This window comes from Lycium ferocissimum, unplaced genomic scaffold (genome assembly GCF_029784015.1).
Source record: "Lycium ferocissimum isolate CSIRO_LF1 unplaced genomic scaffold, AGI_CSIRO_Lferr_CH_V1 ctg525, whole genome shotgun sequence".
Classification (NCBI taxonomy): Eukaryota; Viridiplantae; Streptophyta; class Magnoliopsida; order Solanales; family Solanaceae; genus Lycium; species Lycium ferocissimum.
Genome location: NW_026725923.1, coordinates 229341 through 252804, shown reverse-complemented (window position 1 = coordinate 252804; position 23464 = coordinate 229341). Strand labels below are relative to the sequence as shown.

The window sequence follows — 23464 nt, the reverse complement described above, 5'->3', positions numbered from 1 at the left end:
AAAAGACAAACACGGACACTTAACACTAACATAACACTAGCACACTCACTCCACCTATTTCTCGATCATACTTGGTTCTCACTTTCTCGATCATTCCCAAATCCAAGCTGCGATTTTAAACATGACAGGTTCACGTTCTCTGGAGAAGAAATTGGCTAGAAGTGCCTTTAAATGTGACGGATGTCCTTCCGCTTTCAGTGACAAAACAAAATTGGAGAAGCATGTTGCTGATAATCATGAGGATTTTCAGTTTTGTTTTTTGCCCTAAACGATGTGGAGCAGCGGTTATTGCAGAAGGAGACCTTTTGGCACACAAGCCAAGGTGTCCATATCTGATTGGAAAGACTACCGCTAAAGTGAGGAAGGCCGTAACGAAGGCGAGAAATAACAACAATCAGCAGTTTTTTTTTAGGGTTTTTCTCCAACTAGGGATTTTCTCCAGCTCTTTATTCTTCATTGCAGGTTGATTAGCAACATGGAGTTGGAGTTGGAGGGAGGGTATAAGCTGATGTGTATAAGCTGAGCAACGTGTGTATAATATGCTGAATTTTTGTGTTAGCTTTTGAGATTCTTGGTGACATTTTCAGTGTTGTGTTGTGTGATATTACTTGTTGAATTGTCCTGATATTTTGCAGTGTTTTAAAAGGAGGGGGCGTAAGGTAGGGCGTTTTACATTTGCCTCGGCGAGGCGTAAGCCCCATGGGTATTTAATTTTTAGTATTTCATAAAATAATATAATTACAATAGATATTTTTATATAGGTAAAATTACATTAAAAAACTGTTAAATGACATATATATATATATATATGCTTGATCCTCACAATAAAGCTAAATTTAAATACGAGAGCTTAAGTATAGACACATATACAAAAGATTTAGTGTTGCCCTTTTCATTTTTCATACTTGTTGTATTTTACTTCATATAGTTACATTAGTATTTATATTAGTGAGGATCAATTTAAGTCAATAAGTTATTAACCATGTGTTTTAAAGACATTATCTAGGATGTTGTTGTAAAAACTTTATTTAATAATATGAAGATTTGCGTAGTTTAGTTCAAAGTTTTAAAATTTGCTCTTAAAACATAGATAGTGTTTTTGTTTTCTTTTGTTATATATATTTTAAACTTCTTTTTACAATCTTCAATATTATCTAAGAGAAACTTAAATCATAAAATTCATCGCTAAAAGTTTTTGGCGCCTCAAAAGTTTGGGGGCCTAAAACAAAACTTTTATTAGCCTCACCCTCTAGCCACCGCTGCTTACAACTTGTAATTATATATGACATAATTTTACAAGTATAAACAATACAATGAAATAAAAGCTATTATGGAATACAAATTAACTCTAACATCTTAACTTTCAAACAATGAAAAAATCACAATTTCTTAAAACAATATTACTGTCATACTGTTCATTTTATATCAATAAATTTTATTAGTATTATAATTAAAACGTAACACCTTCATGAATAAAATTAAAATTACTTTCAAATAGCAAAATAATAAAATATGATAATTTTGATACGTAAAGACAAAAGACCAATGACAAGTGAAAATGTACAAATCGGCTATGTATTTTTAAAAAAAATATTAATTGTATGTTCTCAAATAGTAAATATACAATACTACAACTTGTTATTTGAGTTACATCCAATTTTTTTACGAAAAAGGGCCAAAATTACCCCTGAACTTTGAAAAATAGTTCATCCATACCCTTCGTTATACTATAGGGCCAATTATACCCTTACCGTTATAATATGGGATCAATTATACCCTTATGTGTAAAGGTTGCCACATGGCATCATCCCAACCCGTCAAAAAATTTTCCCCTCAAAATTTTTTTTACCTATTAAAATAACTCAACCCAACCTGACCCGAAATTATTTTTCCATCCAAACTAATACGGACCAACCCATTCCCTAAAAACTATTTCCCCCCCAAACGCACACTCTCTCTCTATCTCAAACTAAATCGTCGACGACTTCAACTTCAACTTCATTTGAATGATATTACAATTAATCGTAACTTCCATCTGCCAAAATTATATTTTGCAGACAAAGTTTTAGAAATTTGATAACTAATTGATCAACATGCAAGCGAGAAATTTTATTAAGAATGAGTGACTTCAGGTATCCAATTTTATCAAAAGAGAACTCTTTTGCCCACTATTGGTGCAAGCGGTAAGAAATTTTGGTCTAAAGTCAAGCCAAGGCATAATTTCATTCTCGTAACACAACTAAGCGCATCACAAGACCAGACAAGGTACTCCTGCGCCTCGTAGTAGGCATCTGTCTGTTAAGTTCTAAGATGGCTCCTCTTCATCAACGATAGTCCAACTGCATTCTTCTCTCCTCCTTATTTGATTAACATTATGTGGATCTGTGCTGACATCCAATTAAATGACTTCAAAAGTAAATGCCAGCCTTCATATTAAAACTTCACATCTGAATGAAGCAATAGATCAATCCAAATGCTATAATAAGGATCTTACAAGTATCTCTACCATGGTACATTTTATTTTACTTTTTTTTTTTTCGGTCTGAAATCTTATTTGTACAGGGTTCTTAACCAAAAAAAAAATGACTCTACCTCTGACCAAAGTGAATGCTGTGTAATTTACATTGTTGCGATGCATAAAGGCTAAAAACCTGATGAATAGTAAATTACTACGATTCCGGGGTCTTCACATCAATTGAGATAGAGAGAGAGTGTGCGTTTGGGGGGAAATAGTTTTTAGTGAATGGGTTGGTCCGTATTAGTTTGGGTGGAAAAAGTAATTTCTACCTCTGATCAAAGGAATGTTGAGTTATTTTAATAGGATAAAAAAAAATTGCGTTTGAGGGGAATTTTTTTTGAAGGGTTGGTCCGATTGACGCTTAAAGACAATAATCATTATACATAAAAGATAATTGATCTCATAAGATAACAATAAGGATATAATTGGCAAGATAATAATATAACGAAGGGTATGAATGAACTATTTTTCAAAGTTCAGAGATAATTTTGGCCCTTTTTCAATTTTTTTATTTATATAGATGAAAAACTATTAAATGTCATTTATTTATTAAAAAATTATGAGGGTCATCAAGAAATTAAGTGCGCGTAAGCCTCGTTTTGCCAGTGCGGGCGATTCTGCCTTTTAAAACACAGATATTTTGTGCCTGCTGTTGCAAAAGTGAAAAAGTTTACATAATTCCGAAAATCGTCTCCCTAATTTAGCAACCAGTAAACCCTAATTGGCGCAATGTCAGACGTGCCTTCAAATTTTGGGAGCAGCGAAATTGAGCCCAAGAAGAAAGCTGAGGTTAAGAAGAAGAAGAAGAAGAAAGCTGTGTTTCATGGGATTCAAAGCTGGGAAGAACCTACTCTCGCAGAGTGGCGACCGGGTAACCCTAATTTCCTACTCATTCCGTCTCAATTTATGTGATATAGTTTGACTAGACACGGAATTTAGAGCCCGTTTGGATTGGCTTATAGCTTAAAACTTTGTTCAAAAATAAAAAAAAATAAGTTGGGGTAGTCAACTTATTTTTTTTTTTGGCACATTTGTTTTCAACTTATAAACTGCTTTAGATAAAGCTAAGTTAAATGGGTCCAATTATTTTTTTGAAATATTTTAAGACACAAAATGACTTTTTCAAGTTCTGGCCACCAAACACTCAAAAAAAGTTTAAAACAAATAATAAGCCAACTTATAAGCCAATCCAAACGGGCTCTTAAGAAACGATGAAAAACTTTTGAAACTCAGACATATTTGTGTCGTTGCAAATTATTTCAGGAAGAGAAAGTTCTTCAATTTTACCAAAATGTGTGAGGACTTATAAAGTCATTAAAACCTTAATCAAGGGTAAAAAGAGATAATAAAATTCATGTGAGGACTACAAAACTTTGAGATCCTCTTTTATATGTATAGTAGTAATATCATTCTTTTTAGGGCGGACTAAAAAGAAAATTGTATCACATAAATTGAGACAGAGAGAGTAATAATTTTTCCTTGACTGGCTGTGCCTCATGGGGTTCAAATCTGTTTATTTGTTCTTCTCGTGTTTATGTGGCACTGCTTTTATTTTTGCTAATGGTCGAAAACACACCTGAAGAAGTATCACTTTTTTTGCGAGTTTCCTACCTGAATTAGTCTCTTTTTTTGTTTAAAAATAGTGCCAAATGGCACTCCACATGGATAATTATAGGAATTCGTTGAATGTTTTTTAAAAAAAAATTAAGAGATAATGGTCAAAACACACCTGAGGTATCATTTTTTTGAGAGGTTCCGGCACAATCAAATACCAGTCGAGGTGTGTTTTGATAAATAGTTGGTGATAGTTCACGTAGGAAACGCAAACACTTGATAGTTCAGGTGTGTTTTGATAAATTATTGGTGATAGTTCTTGTAGGAAACTAGCAAAAAAGTGATACTTCGTGTGGTTTTTATCATTATCTCCAGAGGCGGATGCAGGATTTGGAGGTTCCGGGTGCCACACTAGCCAATTTGATCAACTTTCGCTTTCGGATCGGGTTATTCGTCTTATACCGTTTACATAAACAAATCGAACGAACGGAGAAATAGGAGTAATAGAGCCCGTTTGGATGTGCTTATTGCTTTTGACTTATAAGCCAAAAGCTATAAGTTAGGAATTCTAGCTTATGGGTTTTGGCTTAAAAACAAGTTCTTAAAATCAGTTTTATTTTATTTTAGTCAAACACTACAAAAGTAGTTAAAAGCTATTTTGGCTTAAAAACACCTAAAATAATCCAATCCAAACAGGCTCTAATTATGACAACATGGTGCAAATCATAAAACTTGCAAAAAGGACTTTTGGAAGAAGAAGCTCATGTTATTCTTAATTTTAACTTTATGAACTTAATCAAATAAATAAAAGACAAGAAAATAGTCAAAAAATAAATAATCCAGAGATTAACAAATAAATGAAGCTAGTCAACAATAATTAATGAATTAGATAAAGCAGGTCAAAAGGAAAGAGGGAAAAAGAAGGAAAAGCATATATTCACATGTGCAAAACAAAAACAGCTAGAAATTATGCGGCTAGACGGATTTGAACCCTCGCCACTAGGGAGACACCTTCTACTCAATGCCACTGGCACTATAGCTACTTTTGTTTTTCAGGGTGGCAAGTATGCTATTTATACGATTTCTTATATATATACTCCTACATACATAGGCTTTCGACCAAAGCTTGCGGGTGGCGTGGCATCCTCACGAACCTTAATAGATCCGCCCCTGATTATCTCTTTCCTTTTTTGAAATGCTGATCTTGTATGGGGCTGCCTTTGTTAGAGGGAGACAGACACGGTGATCATAGCTAATGATTGTTTTGATGCTACAGTGGGGAGCAAAGTAGGCCTAATATTTTGACATTCTGCACCCAGAGTGTTTTGCGTTATATAAACAACTTCAGGAAGCAGTGGTAATTTTTGAATTAGTTGCTTGTGCATTCATCTAGGGAGAAATAACTTTGGCCCCTTATTGCTGCTATTAGTTTATTTTGTAAAAACTAGGACTATTTTGGACAAGTATCACTATTAGTACTATACTTTATACACAAGAATAACAGCTCTTCATTGACATGCTTAGCTTTGCATCTAATCTATTTGTGGAGCACAGGCACTAATAACATTGATTGTCTCCTTTTCCCATACTGGCCTTAATGCAATTATCCTATCCCCAACTCGTTTTATCTATCTATCTCACAGTACTATAATTTATAAATCTCTCTTACCTGGATAATAGATGCTTGAATAGAAAATAGATCTACTATAGGAATTTGTGTTAGTTAAGTAATGGGGAGTTTTGTGTCTTCTCGTTCTAAATGCATTTACTTCCTTTACTGCTTTCTCCGGAGGTATTTAGAAAAAAGAATGTGCAGGAGACAAACTCTGCTAAGTAATCTATCAGATCTCACATGTTTGAGTAATATCCTTTTTGCTGCTAAGATGTTTGTATTATGCTTTATTGCTCCGCTTTCATGGATTATGGTTTGCAGTGATAGTATCCACTGTTGGTTCTGGCTTTTTGCACCTATTTCCCATGGTTATTCACTTATTTATGCCTGTGCTGTTAGAATTGGTGCAAATCCTAGTGCAGTGGAATAACTAAGTTATATTTGGATGATGTCACAGATAATTATCGTCTAATGTGTGCTAATCTTGGGAATGAGGTGACTGATGATGTCCTATCAAAAGCCTTTTCAAGGTTTCCAACATTTAATATGGCTAAGGTATGTTCTATTAGATCATTTAATTGTCCAATAATTTTACATTTTTATGTTTTTGATTGGTATACATGATGAGAACTGGTATTTCTGGTCATGAAGGGAGAGATTTTTTGTCCTCTAGTAGGTTAATTCTTTTCTTTCTTTTCTTACATCATATTTCTACATCCTGAACATTCATGAATCTTCAGAAAAATCCTTCTAAATGCATATACATCTAGGGATAGTCTGGGTACATCAATAGTGGTATGCATGCATCTAGTTTTGAAAGACTTCTCCTCACTTTTTACTGCTTTCAAATTGGAGTTCAATTATTTTGAGTGATCAAAATTAAAGAGAACATCTTAGTAGTATCATCGTAGTTTCAAAAATTGTATTCGTCAGGTTGTATGTTTGCGCGCGCATGCGTGTGTGTGTTCTTTTCCTTGTTTTCTGGGGTGGGGTACACCAATGTTATTAAAAGCGAGCGCTTCTGCGCTTTAAGCGAGAAGCGGGGCGAGCGAGAAAAGCTCGCTTGAGCGAGGTCAACAGCTGCCTAGGGTTTAATTTTAAAATTTTGTAAATACACTCTTAGCGATTGCTGCAAGCCTTCTCGACTGTTGCAATTTCTTTTCTCCTTCTTCTTCTTCTTCTTCTCCTTCTCTTCCTCTTCTTCTTTTCTCTATTTTACCTGCTTCTACTCGACTTCACTTCTTTGTCTACTTTTTTCAGTTCTTTGACTTGCTGCAGTTAGTTTCTATGTTCTGCCCCGATTTTTTCTGTTCTGCAATTCTTTTCTGTTTTGTAATTTCTTTCACTGTTCTGCTTTATTTTTTGTCTCTGTTGATCAATTTTTTCTCTATTTTGTAATGTTTTTCTTTGTTCTGCTCTGTTTTTTTATCGCTGTTGACTGTTCTGCAATTGTTTCTCTGTTTTCACTGTTCTTCTTTTTTTTCTTTTTTTTTTTTGGGGGGGGGGGGGGGGGGGTTTGGAGATCTTGTTGAAGAATAGGATGTTGATCCCTTTGTGATTTGGTTTTGTATTTGCTTAATATGTTATGACATATAAGGATTATTGACTATCTAGTTCTAGTATCTATTATTTACTTCTTAATTTAAGAATTGACCGATTTGCTTAATATGTTATTTTTATTGAATTCTTGGTTATTTATCTATGCCTATTTAATATTTTTTATTTTTGTATTGAATTGCAATTCACATGAAAAAAGCGCGCTTCCCTTGACGCTTTTTGCTTCTGTGAAGCAAGGCCTCGTCGCTTTTTTCCGCTTCTCGCTGTCCAAAACACTGGGGTGCACTGCAGACATGCATGTTGACTTAGTTCTGTATGTTCCCGTTTATTTGCATAAACTGAAGAAATAAACCAATGGAAAGGGTGTGAGATATTGCCAGTTTTGGATGTCTAAAGCAGTGAGCATCTAATCAAGATTCTAGATTGGTGGCATCTAATTGAGCAGATTGTAATGGTGGTGATACCTTACCTCTTCCTTTGGACATAGTCTACTTGTAATTTGTTTATTGCCCAAAATTGCAGTAGTAATGTGTTATATAGTACTGTAGCTTAGTTACCTGATGAAGAAAAAAAAGTGTAGCTTAGTTATATTTCAAGATCCATCAGGCTGATGTTATTAGACCTGAAAAGAAAAAAGAAAAAAAAAAAAGGCATTTTATATTCGCCTTGTTCTCTTCGAACTTTATTGTATAATTGTATGTTGTAGCTTACATGTTTCAGTAACAAAGGGGTTCTACAATTCATGTTGACAGGTTGTGAGAGACAAGCGGACTGGTAAGACCAGGGGATATGGATTTGTGAGTTTTTCCAACCCGTTAGACCAAGCTGCGGCACTTGAAGAAATGCATGGTAAGTTATCTGTTAATCAAGTATTATGGAATGTTTAGTCTCTTATTGTGCTTAAGTTTACCAGCAGCATAATCGAATGTATTAACTGACAGAACTTGATCCCCCCCCCCCACACACACACACCCAAAAAAAAAAAAAAAAAAAAAACAGAACTTGATGTAGTGGGTCTGTCACAGTTATGTGATCAGCTTTACCTTCTTGAAGACCGACCACTCATAAATGAAAGGGATGGTAGCTTTCAGTTGGAATTGACAGTTTCCTTGATATACCATCTGTTTGATGCCACTTTGATATCTTTATTTCAAATGATTCACATTGATATAAAGAGTGCCCTCTATTAGGCCACTTGGTTTTTTTATTTGAACGTGCAATCCCTGTCCCCTCCCCCTCCCCTCTCCACGAAAAAGGAATAGTGAACGAAACAAGTAACAGAACTCTGTGCTGAAAACAACATTTACGACTGCTTTTGAAGTCAGTTTAAGTGCAGAAAAAATCAGTAAGAAAAGAACAACATCAATCAAACTTGTATGCGAGAATTTCGTAACATGAATGTCTGAAGAGGAAGTAGAAGAGGAAGTAGTTTTAGTTATTGAATTGGTGTAATATTATACTCAGATGCCTAATGTGGTAATTCATGCTCTTTTCAGGGAAGTATGTTGGAAACCGGCCGATTCAACTTCGCAAGAGTAATTAGCAAGCCATGGATTGGTGTATTGGGAAAAACTAGTTGTTTTGGAAACTTGGGTTTTACAAGATATCTGAAGTTACATACGTTCATTAATGTGTCAGTAAATATCTAACCTAGTGTGGGTTTACTGAGGATGATTAAAGTTTTAATCTTAGTTGTGGTCCCTTTGCTTCCATTTTGTTACGTTACAACAACAACATCATACCCAGTAGAATCCCACAATGCGCAATTCATAGGAGAGTGATTGTCTTACAAAACGTTTACTTGTCACTTTTAGCATATCAAGAGAAAAAAAATTATTTTTTTTGTTTTACCTATAATATTAATTACTCACTTCAAATCTGTTTTCAAATCCAATAAAAATATGCACTAATTAATATGGGCACATTGGTAAAATATGCACTTCATTTATTATTTCTTAAATAAATATTGTGAAAAAAAAAGAATGTGGTGGTAAAGTGAATTTAGTGAAATATGATTGTAGGTTTGCCTCATTATGTGCATTGGTTTGCGTTACGTCCTTTTCAACCGACCTTCTCTCATTGTCTTTCATGTGCGCTACTTGCATTGTGTCTACAACAACAACACACGCAGTGTAGTCCCATAAAGTGGGGTTGGGTTAGACTTCTATATTACTACATTTTTTCTATGAACATATTTTGTGGTTCCAAATTCACTTCTACTTGCCGTTGTTTCGGTCCGCTTAATGTGATGTACTCTTAAGTCCTAATGCGGAGTAAGTTTCAGTTTCCCAATATTCAATTGGGAAAGAAGTATATCATATCTCCAATAAGAGTCTCAGAAATTAAAATTTGGGGTTAAATTCCCTAAATATATTGATACAATTAACGGAAAACCTTTTTGAAAGTTCATGAAGCACAAATACATTAAGCTTAAAAATTCATCCAAAGAAACTTGAAACGCCAATATTTACAATATGAATATGCTCAATCATTCCAATATGAAAAGGATATTTTCTCAAATCTCAATTACTGTTAAGCACAGGTTCTTAGCAGTGCAGAGCCACATGAAAAAATGTCCATCCAAAAATAAATATTGTAGCATGTGAATTATAGCATAATTTTTAAGCATTGTATTTTGAAGGATTATTTCTAAATTCTAATACTCAATCACTGAAAATTATAATGGTAAAGTATGATTAAAAAGATACTATGCGATATTTTCCGTCAAAATCATCAACGAGGATGACATTCAGCGACATCCTCTTTTATTTACAGGGAGGCAAAAAAAATGTGCAGATTTCTGACGAACGAAGCCCCCACACGCAAATAAGAGACCGTTTGAAGGAACTTATGACTTTTGGCTTATTTTTATTATTTTGACTTAAAAATAAGTGCTTAAAAGTACTTTTTTGTTTTTACTCAAACACTACAAAGCTTAAGAGTTATTTTGGCTTAAAAGCACAAAAAATAAGCCAATCCAAATAGGCTCTTAATTTGTTAATTTTGGAAGCCGGAAGATGCGCACAAGGAAATTGAGTTAATTATATCCAAACACGTAAGTGCTTAATTATAAAATTAGTTCCACCACTTAAAAGTAATTTTCAGCATTTGGTTTAATTTCAGCTAAGCCAATCAGCCACATAGAAATTTATTCATTTTTTTCAATATACCGAATGCTACTATTTTTTTTATTCTTCAAGTCTTTTTTCAAGTTACATTATCATAATTAATTTTGCCTATTTCTTTCATGTCCTTCAAACTTATTATTTATTTTTTTACTTTTAGGTACCAAATCACATATTAAGTTGGAAAGAGAAGTGATATGCAAATTTTTATGAAATTCAACCCTAGTGCCTAGTTATTAACGTCTCACAATCCACTTTATAACCAATAAACCCCCTTAATCCTTATATTCATAATTTTACCCCCAGATACTGCATCTTCTTTGTTTTTTCAAGTCCAAAATCAATTCCAAATACTTAACCACAAAGAAATACTGCAGGTATGTTCATGTCTTATTGTTTTCTTATACTTTCTCTTTTTGTGTTTACATGGGTGGGGGTTGGTTCTTTCTCTTTCTTTTTCTTTTTTTTTTTTTTTCAAGATTATGGTTTAGTATATCATGTAGTATTAGTGCTTAATTGTTAACTAAAAGTTGTAGTAAAAGGTGAACAAATTTGATGTTATTTAAGTGTTTCTCTGTGGGGTTGTTTTTTTTTTTTTTTCCTCATTTTTTCACATGCTTAGTTATGGTTAAAAGTTGAAACTTTGGGGGGGTTAGTTCTTTCTCATTTTTCCAAGAATATGGTTTAGCATATCATATATTAGTGTTTGATTGTTAGCCAAAATTTGTAGTAAAAGGTGAACAAGTTGATGTTACTTAAGTGTTTCTTTTTGTGGGGGTTAGTTATTTTTTCCTCATTTTTTCACAAGCTTAGTTATGGTTAAAAGTTGAAACTTTGTGGGGGGTTGGTTCTTTTTTTTTTTTTTTTTTTTTTTTCAAGATTATAGTTTAGCTTATCATATAGTTTTAGTGTTTAATTGTTAGCCAAAATTTGTAGTAAAAGGTGAACAATTTGATGTTACTTAAGTGTTTCTTTGTGGGGTTAGTTTTTTCTTTTCCTCATTTTTTCACAAGCTTAGTTATGGTTTCGGATATTACTGTTGAATTTTAGCTAAATTTATTGTAAAAGTTGAAACTTTATGGTGAAAAAGCTTAGTTATGGTTTAGCATATCAGATATTACTGTTCAATTTTTAGCTAAACTATGTTGTAAAAGGCTAACAAGGTGATGTTAATTTAATGTTTCTTTGTGGGGCTAGCTTTTTCTTTCCCTCATTTTTTTCAAAAGCGTAGTTATGGTTTCAGATATTACTGTTGAAATTTTAGCTAAAATTTGTAGTAAAAGGTGAACAAGTTGATATTACTTTAGTGTTTCTTTGTGGGGTTGGTTTTTTTCTCATTTTTTCACAAGCTTAGTTATGGTTTAGCATGTCAGATATTACTGTTGAATTTTTAGCTAAAGTTTGTTGTAAGGTGAACAAATTGATGTCACTTGAATGTTTCTTTTTGTGGGGTTAGTTTTTTTTTCCTCTCATTTTTTCACAAGGTTAGTTATGGTTTCTGATATCAGGATATTATTGTTGAATTTTAGCTAAATTTGTAGTAAAAGGTGAAACTTTGTGTGGTTAGTTCTTTTCTCATTTTTTCACAGGCTTATTTATGTTTTAACATGTCAGATAAAACAATTGACCTTTTAGCTAAAAAATTTAGTAAAAGATGAATAAGTTGATGTTACTTAAGTTTTTCTTTGAGGGGTTAGTTTTTTCCCCCCCCCCCCCCCCTTTTTTTTACAAGCTCAGTTATGGGTTAGCATATCAGATATTTTGAACTTTGAGCTAAAATTTGTTGTAAAAGGTGAATAAATTGATGTTACTTAAGTGTTTCTTTGTGGGGTTAGTTTTGTTCTCATTTTTTCACAAGCTTAGTTATGGACTTATGGTTTAGTATATCAGACGTAACTGCTGCAGCTTAGCTAAAATCTGTAGTAAAAGGTGAACAAGTTGATGTTTTTTAGTGTTTCTTTGTTAATTGGCATGAAGTTCATGAAAGAAAGAAAGGAAGGTTTTTGGAACTCGTGGTCTTAAACATGCGATGAGATTTCTATGGCTAGCATAGTATACTATTATTAAGGGTAAAATGGGAAGTTTAACTGTTACCTTTATAAAAAAAATGCGAAGTTTAAAGTTAAACTATTTCCAAATAAAGAAAAGTGTCATTCTTTTCTGAACGGATTAATAAGGAAATAATGCCACAAAAAATGAAACGGAGGAAGTAGTATAATTAGTTAATTTGGTTTGCATTTCAAAGAAAAGTTAGTAAAATACAGGGGGTATTGAAGCAATCAAAGGTTTGATTAAGGATGAAAGATGTAATAAATAAGACATTATAACAACTGTCCAAGCAATAAATTGATTACTCAAAATGAGAGTTGTGAGAATTCGTATTTTCACCATTAAGTTTTATGCTGATGGAATTAGTTTCCTTATTTATGTGGTTATATATGATAGTAATGCAAGATTTGCTTAACTCTAGGGCTACGTATATGAGGTCACGTTCTTAATTTTTGGTTAATATAAGCAACAATGTGGGATAAATTGACTTGCTTTGTCGGTGAAAAAAGCATTTGTTTGATTCCCAGTGCATACACAATTAAAGTAAAGAGTTACTAGATTAAATATGTGATTTCATTGCCCTTTTGTGTTCCCATGTGAGCAAGTGTTGTTGTCAGATATGTTGCTGCATTGAATTTTGAACAAGATGGCCTTGAATAGAGCAGAATGATTAAAAGTGTGATTCCATTGCCATTCCGTGTATCCGTGTGAGCAAATGTTTTTGTGAGTAATGTTGCTGTTTTGCATTTTGAATGATATGGCCTCACATAGAGCTGAATGGTTAAATAGGATTTGTATAGCCGGCTCTACCTAGTTAGGAATTGACATGTAAGTTGATTGAGTGATGTTACTGTAGTGCATTTTGACTCCCATAGCAGCGATGGATGAATCTCATGGATTTGCTTAGCTGATACTCATTTTTTTTTTCAAAAAAAGTGTGTTTTGAATCAAGTCAAATTTGAATATGAAGTTCTTTTTTCTGAGTGTAGAGTTTCTGGTTTTGACAGCAGAGTTCTTTGATGCTCTCTTTCAGATACAGATTTATGTATTATCAGATGTTTTTCCTGATAAAAGATGTTGAAGATAAAGATGTCAAGTTTCGACCTTTTCTACCAAAAAGTTGCCTTGCATTTGCTGTTCTATCTTAATAGTTTTTATTCAGAAGACATTTGTCCTCTTACATCCTTCCATCCCACCTTCTTACCTTTTTCAGTTGACAAGACCGGGATCAGTGGTGCATCTCTTTTTTCCAGCTTGTCTAAGATTGCACCTCACCTCATGCTATTCAAGTTCTGGCACATACAGGAAGAACACAGTAGTTTCTGAAGAAATGCTCTTTTTCTCTTGAAGGTTGGTGTTATCGTGAAGAAAGCAATGGCTTATACACTTGTCCCGAAACTGCACATACAGAGCTCAAGCTCCAGCCAAATAGACCTCCAAACCGGAAGCAGTAAATCGTTGCTAATAAAAACTCCAGCAGTTCTGTTAAGACATTCATTCAGGGGTAACTTTAGTAGTCAATCTTTTTGTCAATGCCACGGAGTTCTTGGTTCAGGAAAAACTGGTTCGATTTTACCCTGTAACAAGCAGGGAAGTGTCTTCCTTGATAGAGTTAAAGAGAGTACTAATGGGAGCTTAAATAGAGATGTTGAGAAGAGTTCAAATGAGCAACAGTTAAAGAAACTTTCTAGTTCCTCAAGGTTGACTTTAGATGGACCATTGGTTGAAAATGATGAGATAACTAACAACAAAGTCCTTAGAAGTTTTTGCAGTCACGGAAAATTGCTTGAAGCTTCGAAATTAGTTGACCTGATGACTCGTCGAAACCAAATTCCAGATTATCCTTCCTGCATAAACTTGATTAGGGGCCTCGTTAATTTGGGACAGACAGGAAAAGCAGCAAATGTTCTACAAGTCATGGTTATGTCTGGTGGGACTCCAGATATCATCACATATAATATGTTAATCAGTGGTCTCTGTAGAAAAGGGCTTTTATACTCTGCCATTGATTTTTTGGACTACATGAGCTTGAGTGGTTGCCTTCCCGATGTTATCACTTATAATACTATACTGCGTGCGATGTTTGACCGTAGTAAATATGATCAAGGAATTCAGTTTTGGAAGGATCGATTAAGAAAAGGATGTCCTCCTTATGTGATCACCAGTACAATTCTCGTTGAATTAGTCTGCAAACATTGTGGTGTTATACGTGCCATTGAGGTAATGGAGGACTTGGCAGTTGAGGGATGTTCTCCAGATCTCGTGACCTATAATTCCATGGTAAATTTTGCTTGTAAGCAAGGGAACTTTGAAGATTCAGCTTTACTAATCTATAATCTCCTATCGCATGGCCTTGAGCCTAATGCTGTGACTTACAATACTTTTCTCCATTCCTTTTCTACCTATGGATGTTGGGACGGAGTAGATGGGATGCTTTCCGTCATGAATGAAACTTCACATCCTCCTAGTGTTGTCACTTACAATATTTTAATCAATGGTTTGTGCAAGCACGGGCTTTTGGATCGTGCAATCGACTTTTTTACTCAGATGGTCTTGGAAAACTGTTCACCTGACATAATCACCTATAATACACTTTTACGTGCTCTTTGTAATGAGGCAATGGTGGACGAGGCAGTCCAAGTTGTTCATTGTTTAAGTGATAGCAGTTGTTCGGAATCTCCTAGTATAATCACTTACAACATAGTTATTGATGGCCTTGCAAAGCAGGGCTTTATGGAGAAAGCTATGGAATTATACCATCAAATGGAAAAGCATGGGACAAGTCCTGATGATGTTACATATAGATGTTTAATTTGGGGATTCTGTCGAGCTGATCTTATTGAAGAAGCTGTGGATTTACTAAAAGAGATGGGTAACAGCAGAAGTAGGGTCAGAGATAATTGTTACAAGTTTATTATTCACAGGTTATGTCAAAACAGCAAACTCGACTCTGCAAAACAAGTTCTGAAAATGATGATATCAAGTTGCCACAAGCTTAAGTCAACCGTGTATTCAAATATAATTGCAGGTATAGCTGGCGCAGGTATGAATGAAGAAGCTATGGAATTGCGGGAAAAGTTGAGGGAATGGAAAATTCTGAAGGAATAGACTTTTTTTCCAATTCCAGTTAGACAGTATCCTTAACTCAGTTATTGTAATTGGAGGGATAGCTGGTGCAGATATGAACAAAGCAGTAACAGCAACACGGAAAAAGTTGAGGGAATGAAAAGCTTGAGGAATAGAGATTTTCAGATTGAACAGAGAGTATCCTTAACGCAGGCCGTTAAATCATTGGACATATCACCTCAGCGCAAATGGAAATTTACTCCTTTATTAGGTTTCTTTCCATGTCCATTGTCTGTTCTATATTGTGCTTGGTAAAAGTTTTGACCGTCGTACCTTCTTCACAAAGTTTTGGCTAGCATCTGTATTCTAATTCATATGAAGACTTTTTAGTTGCAACATTGTTCCTGACTCTACTGAAAAAGATGTAGCTGTGGTTCAGTGCATATAAGGCAGATTTTATCATGTGCCATGAATATATCCAGGTGTCCATGGGTTTTAGTCCATTGCCCTTGTGAAATTTCCCAATAACCATGTTATTATATGGATTTATATTCTTCAAACATCTTTAATTCCAAAGTTTCTATCTCTTGCTTTTTAGTCGTGTAGCTTTATTCGTTGTCTTAATTCCATCGTGACCGCCCATATTAGGTTGATATACCTATGCATTTCTTAAGCTTATATCTGTTTTCATGAATTCTTGATGCTGGACCCTTACATGATTTTCACTCACCATGCCTTTGTCCAGCTAACTTCTTTTCACACAATGCACAAGAAGCCTGCATTTATTTTCCAGAGAGTTTGATTCGTTGGAGGACGGTTAATTATCTTATATATAATTTTGTAATGTAGAGAAGATGGTTTCGACTAATTTTGCTTATGAGAAACTTGGATGTTCACTGACTGCCTTGTTCCACATATACCAAACTGGAGTACAAGTAGAAATTTGCGGTTCAACTCATTCATCTCTGACACAGATAAAGGCCTGTGTGGACTGTTTTAGCACTATATTCTAGCTTGAGTTTTGTTGTAACAAGCTTAAATGAAGAAGTGGGGATGCTTATAACTGATTCCATTTTTTTTGGGATTTAGGCGTAGTAGTATTTGTTGTTATTCTTATGATTTTCGTCAATGCTTGTTTAAACTTGGGAGCAGTTTTGTGCTAATGCATCAAGAAGATCTCATTTGCTAGATGGCAAGAACGCGTACTGTTTAAGATTTTTAACTTGGAAATGAAAGATACCTGTGTAATTTATTCTATCTCTCTAACACACAGCTTGTGCGATATTTTCATTGTTTGAAGTTCAAACTTTTCTACTACGTTACAGATACAATTGGCTGTGAACTTTTGAGTATTTTGGAGTGATCAATGTTATCAATTGGGAAAGAAACAGGAGGGGGGAACTTCAATGCGGCTGCTTCAAACAGGAGGGGGGAACTTCAATGCGGCTGCTTCATCTTCTACCAATTTGGTTAGAACAGAAGAAAAAAAAAGTTGAGCAAAGGTTTCATCATCCGTCCAAGCAAAACCATATTTGATAATAAAGTTTGTTTTATGCTGCCAACTTCCAGAATAGATGATCAAGCAATATTGGTTACAATAGATGCTATGATTGTTGTCAAAGAACACAAGAATTTTGGCACGCATGTATATGAGGGCCTTTTTCTTTTGGAGATAGATATTAAAACAGTAAATACTTATCCGGGTTTTGCACCTAATTAAACAATTAATCTTAAGAGTCAACAAATCAAAGTGAGATGCATATCACTTAATCATGGTCAAGTGTTTAAAAGTATATATGCAACACATGTCTTACAATCATTGGTTTGATATAAACACCTGATGCGACTACCTCTTAAACTACTTAACACGTATTTTGAGATTTCAATTTTGTCATTGGCCATTGAAAGGGCACCCAACAGTAAACCACGGTTTGCTAACATCAATATATTCAATACCAAATGTATCCCAACAGAAAATGAAAAGAAGACAATCAGGTTGGCGATGCAATTTGTTGAGCGGGATTTCAAGAATACATAGTTGTTAGTCTAGGAATACAATGTAAAGTGTGCACATACAGAAGCGTGAGATCTTTATTACTGTCATTCATGTACAAGTATTGAACATTGCTTGGACTGTCAGTAAAGTACAAGTATTGAACATTGATATAAAACCTGTCCCTCTATGGACTTCTGATAAAATTTGAACGATACAGAGAAAAGTATATGAAACCGCTAAATGTCTTCCCACTACTTCTTAAACTAGCAGATCATATAATCTGCCCTATGGTACCTGAGTTACAAAACTTCTTTCCAGATTTTGTTGAACGCAAAGTCTTGAGTACTTGACCAGAAGACTTCCACCACAAAAGACACAAGGATAACTGAAACTTCTGATCTTAAAGAACAAATGGCTTCTTATAAATATCAGTAACAGATTCAGGAAGCTACTTACTGGTTTCTGAGAGAGTAATATCTTTATAAACATCAGGTACAGGAAATGTTTTTCTCAAACGTTGAAGTGATTCTTTCGAGATAGCATTCTTTTGATAAATTGCACTAGCCAGCTCCATTGCTTGAACTCTCCATCCCGAAAAACCAATACCTTCGATTAGTAGAATATAAGTCGTTTCATTTGGTTGACGCCCCTTTTTAACCATTTCACCTAGCACTTCAATTGCCTCATCAACTCTATGAGCTTTGCATAATCCAAGAAGGAGAATGTTATAAGTGATAACAGTAGGTGGAAAACCATTATCCTCCATATCTCCTAACAAATCAAGTGCCTCATCCACCATCCCATCTCTACATAAACATGATATCAATGAATTATAAGTAATCTCATCAGGATCAATCCCTTTTTCTATCATCTCCGAAACCAATCTCAAAGCCCGAGCTCTCCCTCCATTATTCCATAACGCGCTCATCAATGTATTGTAAGTACTCACATCCGGAGGACAACCTATTTCCCCGAGCTTCTCAAATACTTCCATGGCCTCATCGGCTTTACCCTTCTTACACATTGTAGAAAGTATAGTGTTGTAGTTCACTATATCAGGCAAGCAACCGTTGGAAATCATATAATCCAAGAACTTAATAGCCAAATCTAATCTCCCTCCTTTGCAAAATGCAGATATTAAAGGATCATAAGTGAATGTATCCGGTGTTAATCCCTTATCCATCATTATCTTCAACAAGTTGATCGCTTCATCTAATTTCCCATCTCTACATAAAGCACTCATCAAGATACTATAAGTAACCACATTTGGTTCACATCCCGCGGAAAACATCTCATTCACTAGCTTCTCTCCATCACTCCATTTCCCCTTATGCAATAATGCCCTTAACAAAATATTATAAGAAATCACGTCCGGTCTGCAACCCTTGGATGGCAAGCTCCTAACAAACTCGTGGGCTTGATCCATCATTTTTTCTCTGCACATTCCCCTGATAATCGCGTTATAAGTGTACATATCGGGTTGAAGCCCTCTCGATAACATCTCATCGAGAAGTTTCATTGCTTCATGAATCCCACCTTCAAGAATCGTTGCCTCTATCAAGATTGTGTATGTAATAACCGTAGGCTTACAATTGTTTTCTTCTTTTAACTGATCCAACAACTTCAATGCTGATCCTAGTTTCCCTCTATCACAAAGACTACCTATCAAGATATTATAAGTAACAGCATCCAGAGGAAAGCCTCGGGCTTTCATCCGATTCAACACCTTATTAGCTGCTTCAATTTTGTTCATTTTGCAGAATCCACTTATAAGTGCATTATATGCAAACACATCTGGTTCACCAGATTTCTCCAAAATCTGCATAACTTTCTCCGCTTTGTCCGATTTTTTTGAGTTGCAGAATCCCTTAATGAGTTTTGTACAGAGAATGACATCAGGTTTATAACCACTCTTCATTTTGCATTCAAGAAGATACAAGGTTTCATCATACTTGCCTACTTTACATGACCAATTTAGAACTTTCATATCATTGGACTGTACATGGGCTTGTCTATTTTCAGTAGAAACTTTGACCCTTTGGTTATTTCTATGCTTTATTTTACTGTGGCCATTGCTACTACATCTAACAACAAAATTGTGCTTTTGAGATTGAGATGTTGGCTTCAAGTTATTGGATAAAAAGGGCAATTGAGGAAAGATGGCCCTAGTCATTTGGTTAGTATTAGGTAGCATTTCAGTGTTCATTGACAAATGCTACGCCTCAATCTCAAACAAATTGGGGTCGGTTAAACGAATTCTCACTGACTTCCCAACCCCTCAATGCAACAACAACTACACCTTAATACCAACAAGTTGAAGTCGGCTATATAAATCCTCACTGACTTTCGGATCCCTCAGTGTAATAGAGAAATCATCTGGAACTGAATTAAAAAAAATAGAAAGAAGTACCCGTTATTCTTGTTTGTAACACGAGCCATGAAATTATGAGGTACTAGAAAGTTGGCAGTTGAACTAAAGTGGTTGGGAATTTTTTTTTCTTTTTTCTTTTGTGCATCCCAGAAATCTAGTTGTAGATTCTTATTGGATAACATAGTTCAGATAAGGTTACTAACTTGTTAAGCCATTGGATAAACCGGGCCGGTCTAGTTTGTGGCTTGCACTTTTTGAAGTTGACTATAAGGTCTAGTTCTTGAAATAATTGGGAAAAAAATGACTTAACTTATATGCACCGATAATGTAAAAAGTTACACATTATTAGACACAGAGTAGGGGTGCAAGGGCGTTCATCTAAACATCCTTTGCCAAAATTACATTGTATATTAAAAATCAAATTTATTTTTTCATATGGTAGATGTTGAATTTCCTTAGTTATTTTTGTGTTTACTTCTTTGATTTTAAATTCCCTTGGTGAAACTCTTAGCTCTGCCACTAATTAGATGGACGAAGCTAGGGGCGCAAGAGGGGTTCATTTGAGTCTCATTCGTCAAAAAATTATATAGTATATACAATGTCAAAAGAATGTCTATATAATAATCGATGTTGAAACCCCTTGATTTCCTTGTGTGTTTACTCCTTTATATTTTGCATCCTTTTAATTAAATATCCTTGCTCCTCCACAGTAATATCAGGTTAATTCAACCGGCTGTACCAAGTTACTCTTTTATTTTTCAGATTAACATATGCCAATTACGCAAATTATTAGAAGTGAATTTAAAACTATGGTATAAAAATAATTTTACATTAACGATGCATAAAACTTAAACTCTTTAAAGAATCTTGAGCCACAGATTCACAATGATGAAATTCTGGAAAAATGGAAACTTAACCTTTAGTACCCTATGCATATCAATCAATAAGTTTGTATTGTAACATCACACTCTGATCTTCACAAAACTATATATGTATTTGGTCCCCTCTTACAAGTCTATGTGTTGTATAAATCAAACTATGAAATACGCCATGTATTTTTCGTTAAAAAATAAATACAACAAAAAAGAAGAAGATGATTTGAGTGAACTCAAAATTTACAATTTTGTAAAATGGTAGTAATATTTTAAAAGTCGAGAACTGATCAACAAGTAAATGCATATACGAATTTAATTTACAATTTGATGTATTCGATGTTCATTGAAGTCATTATATTTTAAAAATTATGAATTCGAGTTTAATTTTTTTGAAATTTTAATAGATTCTTATATATAAAATTATATTTCGTGTTAATATTAAGCACATATAAATTCGTTGTCAAAGAATTGCACTTGCAAACTTAGTAAAACAAACTATCCACCAATCCACTAATATCAGTTCAACTAATCTAGGCTAGCTCACTGCTCAACTATACCATCATATTACCATCCATTAAAGAGTTGTTTTATGAATGGTTACTCAACTTTTATTTTATTACATCAAAAGTTATTAAATTATTTTTTGTTACATAAAAGTCAGTCAACTTTGCCAAGTGTTCCAGAAAGTCGCTAAAATATTTTTTGTAACAAAAAAATCGCTAGACTTTGCCTAAGAATCACCACAAATCACTAAATAATTTTTATAATAAAAAGTCATTCAAGTTCTAAGTATGATGTATAATATCGATTTTGTTATCTCCTAATGGCTTTCTGCGATATTAGATAAAGTTGAGTGGCTTTTTTATTGTAAAAATTAATTTAGTCACTTTCGTGATACTTAGGTAAAGTTGAGTATTTTTTCATTACGAGAAATAGTTTAGTGACTTCAATGTAATAAAATAAAGGTTGTGTAATCATATATGAAATTAACCCATCATTATATCACAACTTATTCCAAATTTGACCTAAATGAAAATTAGTTGATATTTATTTATTTAAATAATAGGCAATATATAATGTATATTAACAGTAGATTCGTGATGAACCATAGCTACACTAAATATATTTACCACATGTCTTAGGAAACTATTAACACATATGAATAGCTCTGATACCATTGTCTCTAATGTTAGCTTTATTTGAAAAATTATATTTGGCACAAATGGGAGTAAATGGAGGCATTAAAGTAACTTCACACGACATTTAAGGGCATAACTCACTATTTTTTCTATACCAAAAATATCCTTCTATGAAAAATCAAATTTCACTCTCTCTGCTCAAGGTAATTATTATTTGAGTGTTGCTAGATGGCACAACCCATTTTGACACAACTATCACAACCCATATAAGGCCAACGTAAAATGACCAATATACCCTTACTTCACAAGGCTCCAAAATAGCGTATTTCCCTCCAGATTTTCCCTCCAATACAATGTAATGATTACGTAAGGGCACGCTTAAGTATTTTTTGCAATATTTAAAATGGATACATGTACCTAGAACATATACATATACCTATAAATCTATCATACATAACCTACAATCTATATAATTTATACGGTGGGCCAACTTAAACAATATACAAAGCCCTAATTATTATTTTTACAACAACGCCCTTTTTTCACTATTTATGTGAGGCTACTTTATTCCTTAAAAAGTGGACACTTTCTTATTTTAATCGTAAACTAAAAGTACAATGTTAAATTCAACATTTTTCCTTCCCTAATTAAAATGCGTAGCTAGAAACATAAAAATAAATAAGAACTTAAAATTTTTGCTTTGACTATTTCTTTTACTGAAAAATTTAAAATGGAATATTTATCTAAAAAAATATTTGATCAAATATGCAATTGCAAAAAATGTAACTATAGCAATCATCGTAGACAATTAGATTTAGCTATGAGTTTATAAACTAGTGTTGGTCCTTGATCATGTAAACACCCTTATCTATAATTCTATTCAATTTTAATCATATATACTTTTAACATTTATCAAAAAAAAAAATGCTATAACAATTGGAGTTTAATTTTTTAATAGAAGTTCACACATACAATGTTATTTCTGGGCGGTTATTTAAAAAAAAATAACCAATAATATCTAAGACCAGATTTCAAGAAATTAACAACGATTATTTAGAAGAAAAAAAAATCCCTCCATTAAATGTAGAAATTGAGATTGTAAATTTCTGTGTATTTCATTGAAAGAGAAGAGCACCTATGCTTAAACATAAAAGAATGATATTTAATCCTGTACAATTTGGTCCAAATTCTATTGGCTAGCCTATAACTAATTTTATGAAAGTGCAACAAACCAATATTTTGCTTTGAATTTCTTATTAAATATTGAAAAGCCATTTATTTTACCATTTTGCTCTATTCAAACAGGCAGCTAAATAAATATCTGTTCCAAGAAATGACGAATGCTATTGCAACAAAATTGGTCAAGGTCCACGTTTAGAACCTTTAGGTCCCGAGTTCGAGTCTAGGTGTGCACATAGAGTGAAACGCATTTTTTTTTTCATGTTTTTGTATCCCATGATTGAACTTATATAGAGGGGAAAAGGATGAAATCTAAAAAAAAAAAAAATCTTGTTTCCCTCCAAAATTTATTGTAGTCATTATCCTCTTCCTTGTTACTATCATAGCCTAGTTCATAGGGTGTAGAGTTGTGAGTCTAGGAAA

At 33.8% G+C, this 23464-nt stretch overlaps 3 protein-coding genes across 3 annotated transcripts; 2 read left to right on the top strand and 1 right to left on the bottom strand.

Annotated features, from left to right (window-relative positions):
• The first annotated feature begins 3199 nt into the window (after positions 1-3199).
• On the top strand, positions 3200-8951 carry LOC132044809 (uncharacterized). Its single transcript, XM_059435335.1, has 4 exons — positions 3200-3389; positions 6142-6239; positions 7994-8090; positions 8738-8951. The coding sequence occupies exons 1-4, from the start codon at positions 3248-3250 to the stop codon at positions 8782-8784; spliced, it is 384 nt and encodes a 127-aa protein (XP_059291318.1). The 5' UTR covers positions 3200-3247; the 3' UTR covers positions 8785-8951.
• Positions 8952-10627: 1676 nt separating this feature from the next.
• Positions 10628-16009, top strand: LOC132044799 (pentatricopeptide repeat-containing protein At1g08610). Its single transcript, XM_059435322.1, has 2 exons — positions 10628-10743; positions 13629-16009. The coding sequence occupies exon 2, from the start codon at positions 13790-13792 to the stop codon at positions 15521-15523; it is 1734 nt and encodes a 577-aa protein (XP_059291305.1). The 5' UTR covers positions 10628-10743; positions 13629-13789; the 3' UTR covers positions 15524-16009.
• A 1545-nt stretch (positions 16010-17554) lies between these two features.
• On the bottom strand, positions 17555-19963 carry LOC132044800 (pentatricopeptide repeat-containing protein At3g04760, chloroplastic). The gene has a single exon (XM_059435323.1). It carries the CDS (start codon positions 19681-19683, stop codon positions 17926-17928), a length of 1758 nt encoding a protein of 585 aa, XP_059291306.1. The 5' UTR covers positions 19684-19963; the 3' UTR covers positions 17555-17925.
• Between the last annotated feature and the right edge of the window lie 3501 nt (positions 19964-23464).

Excerpts from the sequence above, each read along its gene's own strand:
- LOC132044809 (XM_059435335.1), top strand. The coding sequence starts at position 3,248 with ATGTCAGACGTGCCTTCAAATTTTGGGAGCAGCGAAATTGAGCCCAAG. Across the intron at positions 3,390-6,141 it reads TCTCGCAGAGTGGCGACCGG|ATAATTATCGTCTAATGTGT; the intron begins GTAACCCTAATT and ends ATGATGTCACAG. Across the intron at positions 6,240-7,993 it reads CAACATTTAATATGGCTAAG|GTTGTGAGAGACAAGCGGAC; the intron begins GTATGTTCTATT and ends TCATGTTGACAG.
- LOC132044799 (XM_059435322.1), top strand. The coding sequence starts at position 13,790 with ATGGCTTATACACTTGTCCCGAAACTGCACATACAGAGCTCAAGCTCC.
- LOC132044800 (XM_059435323.1), bottom strand. The coding sequence starts at position 19,683 with ATGAACACTGAAATGCTACCTAATACTAACCAAATGACTAGGGCCATC.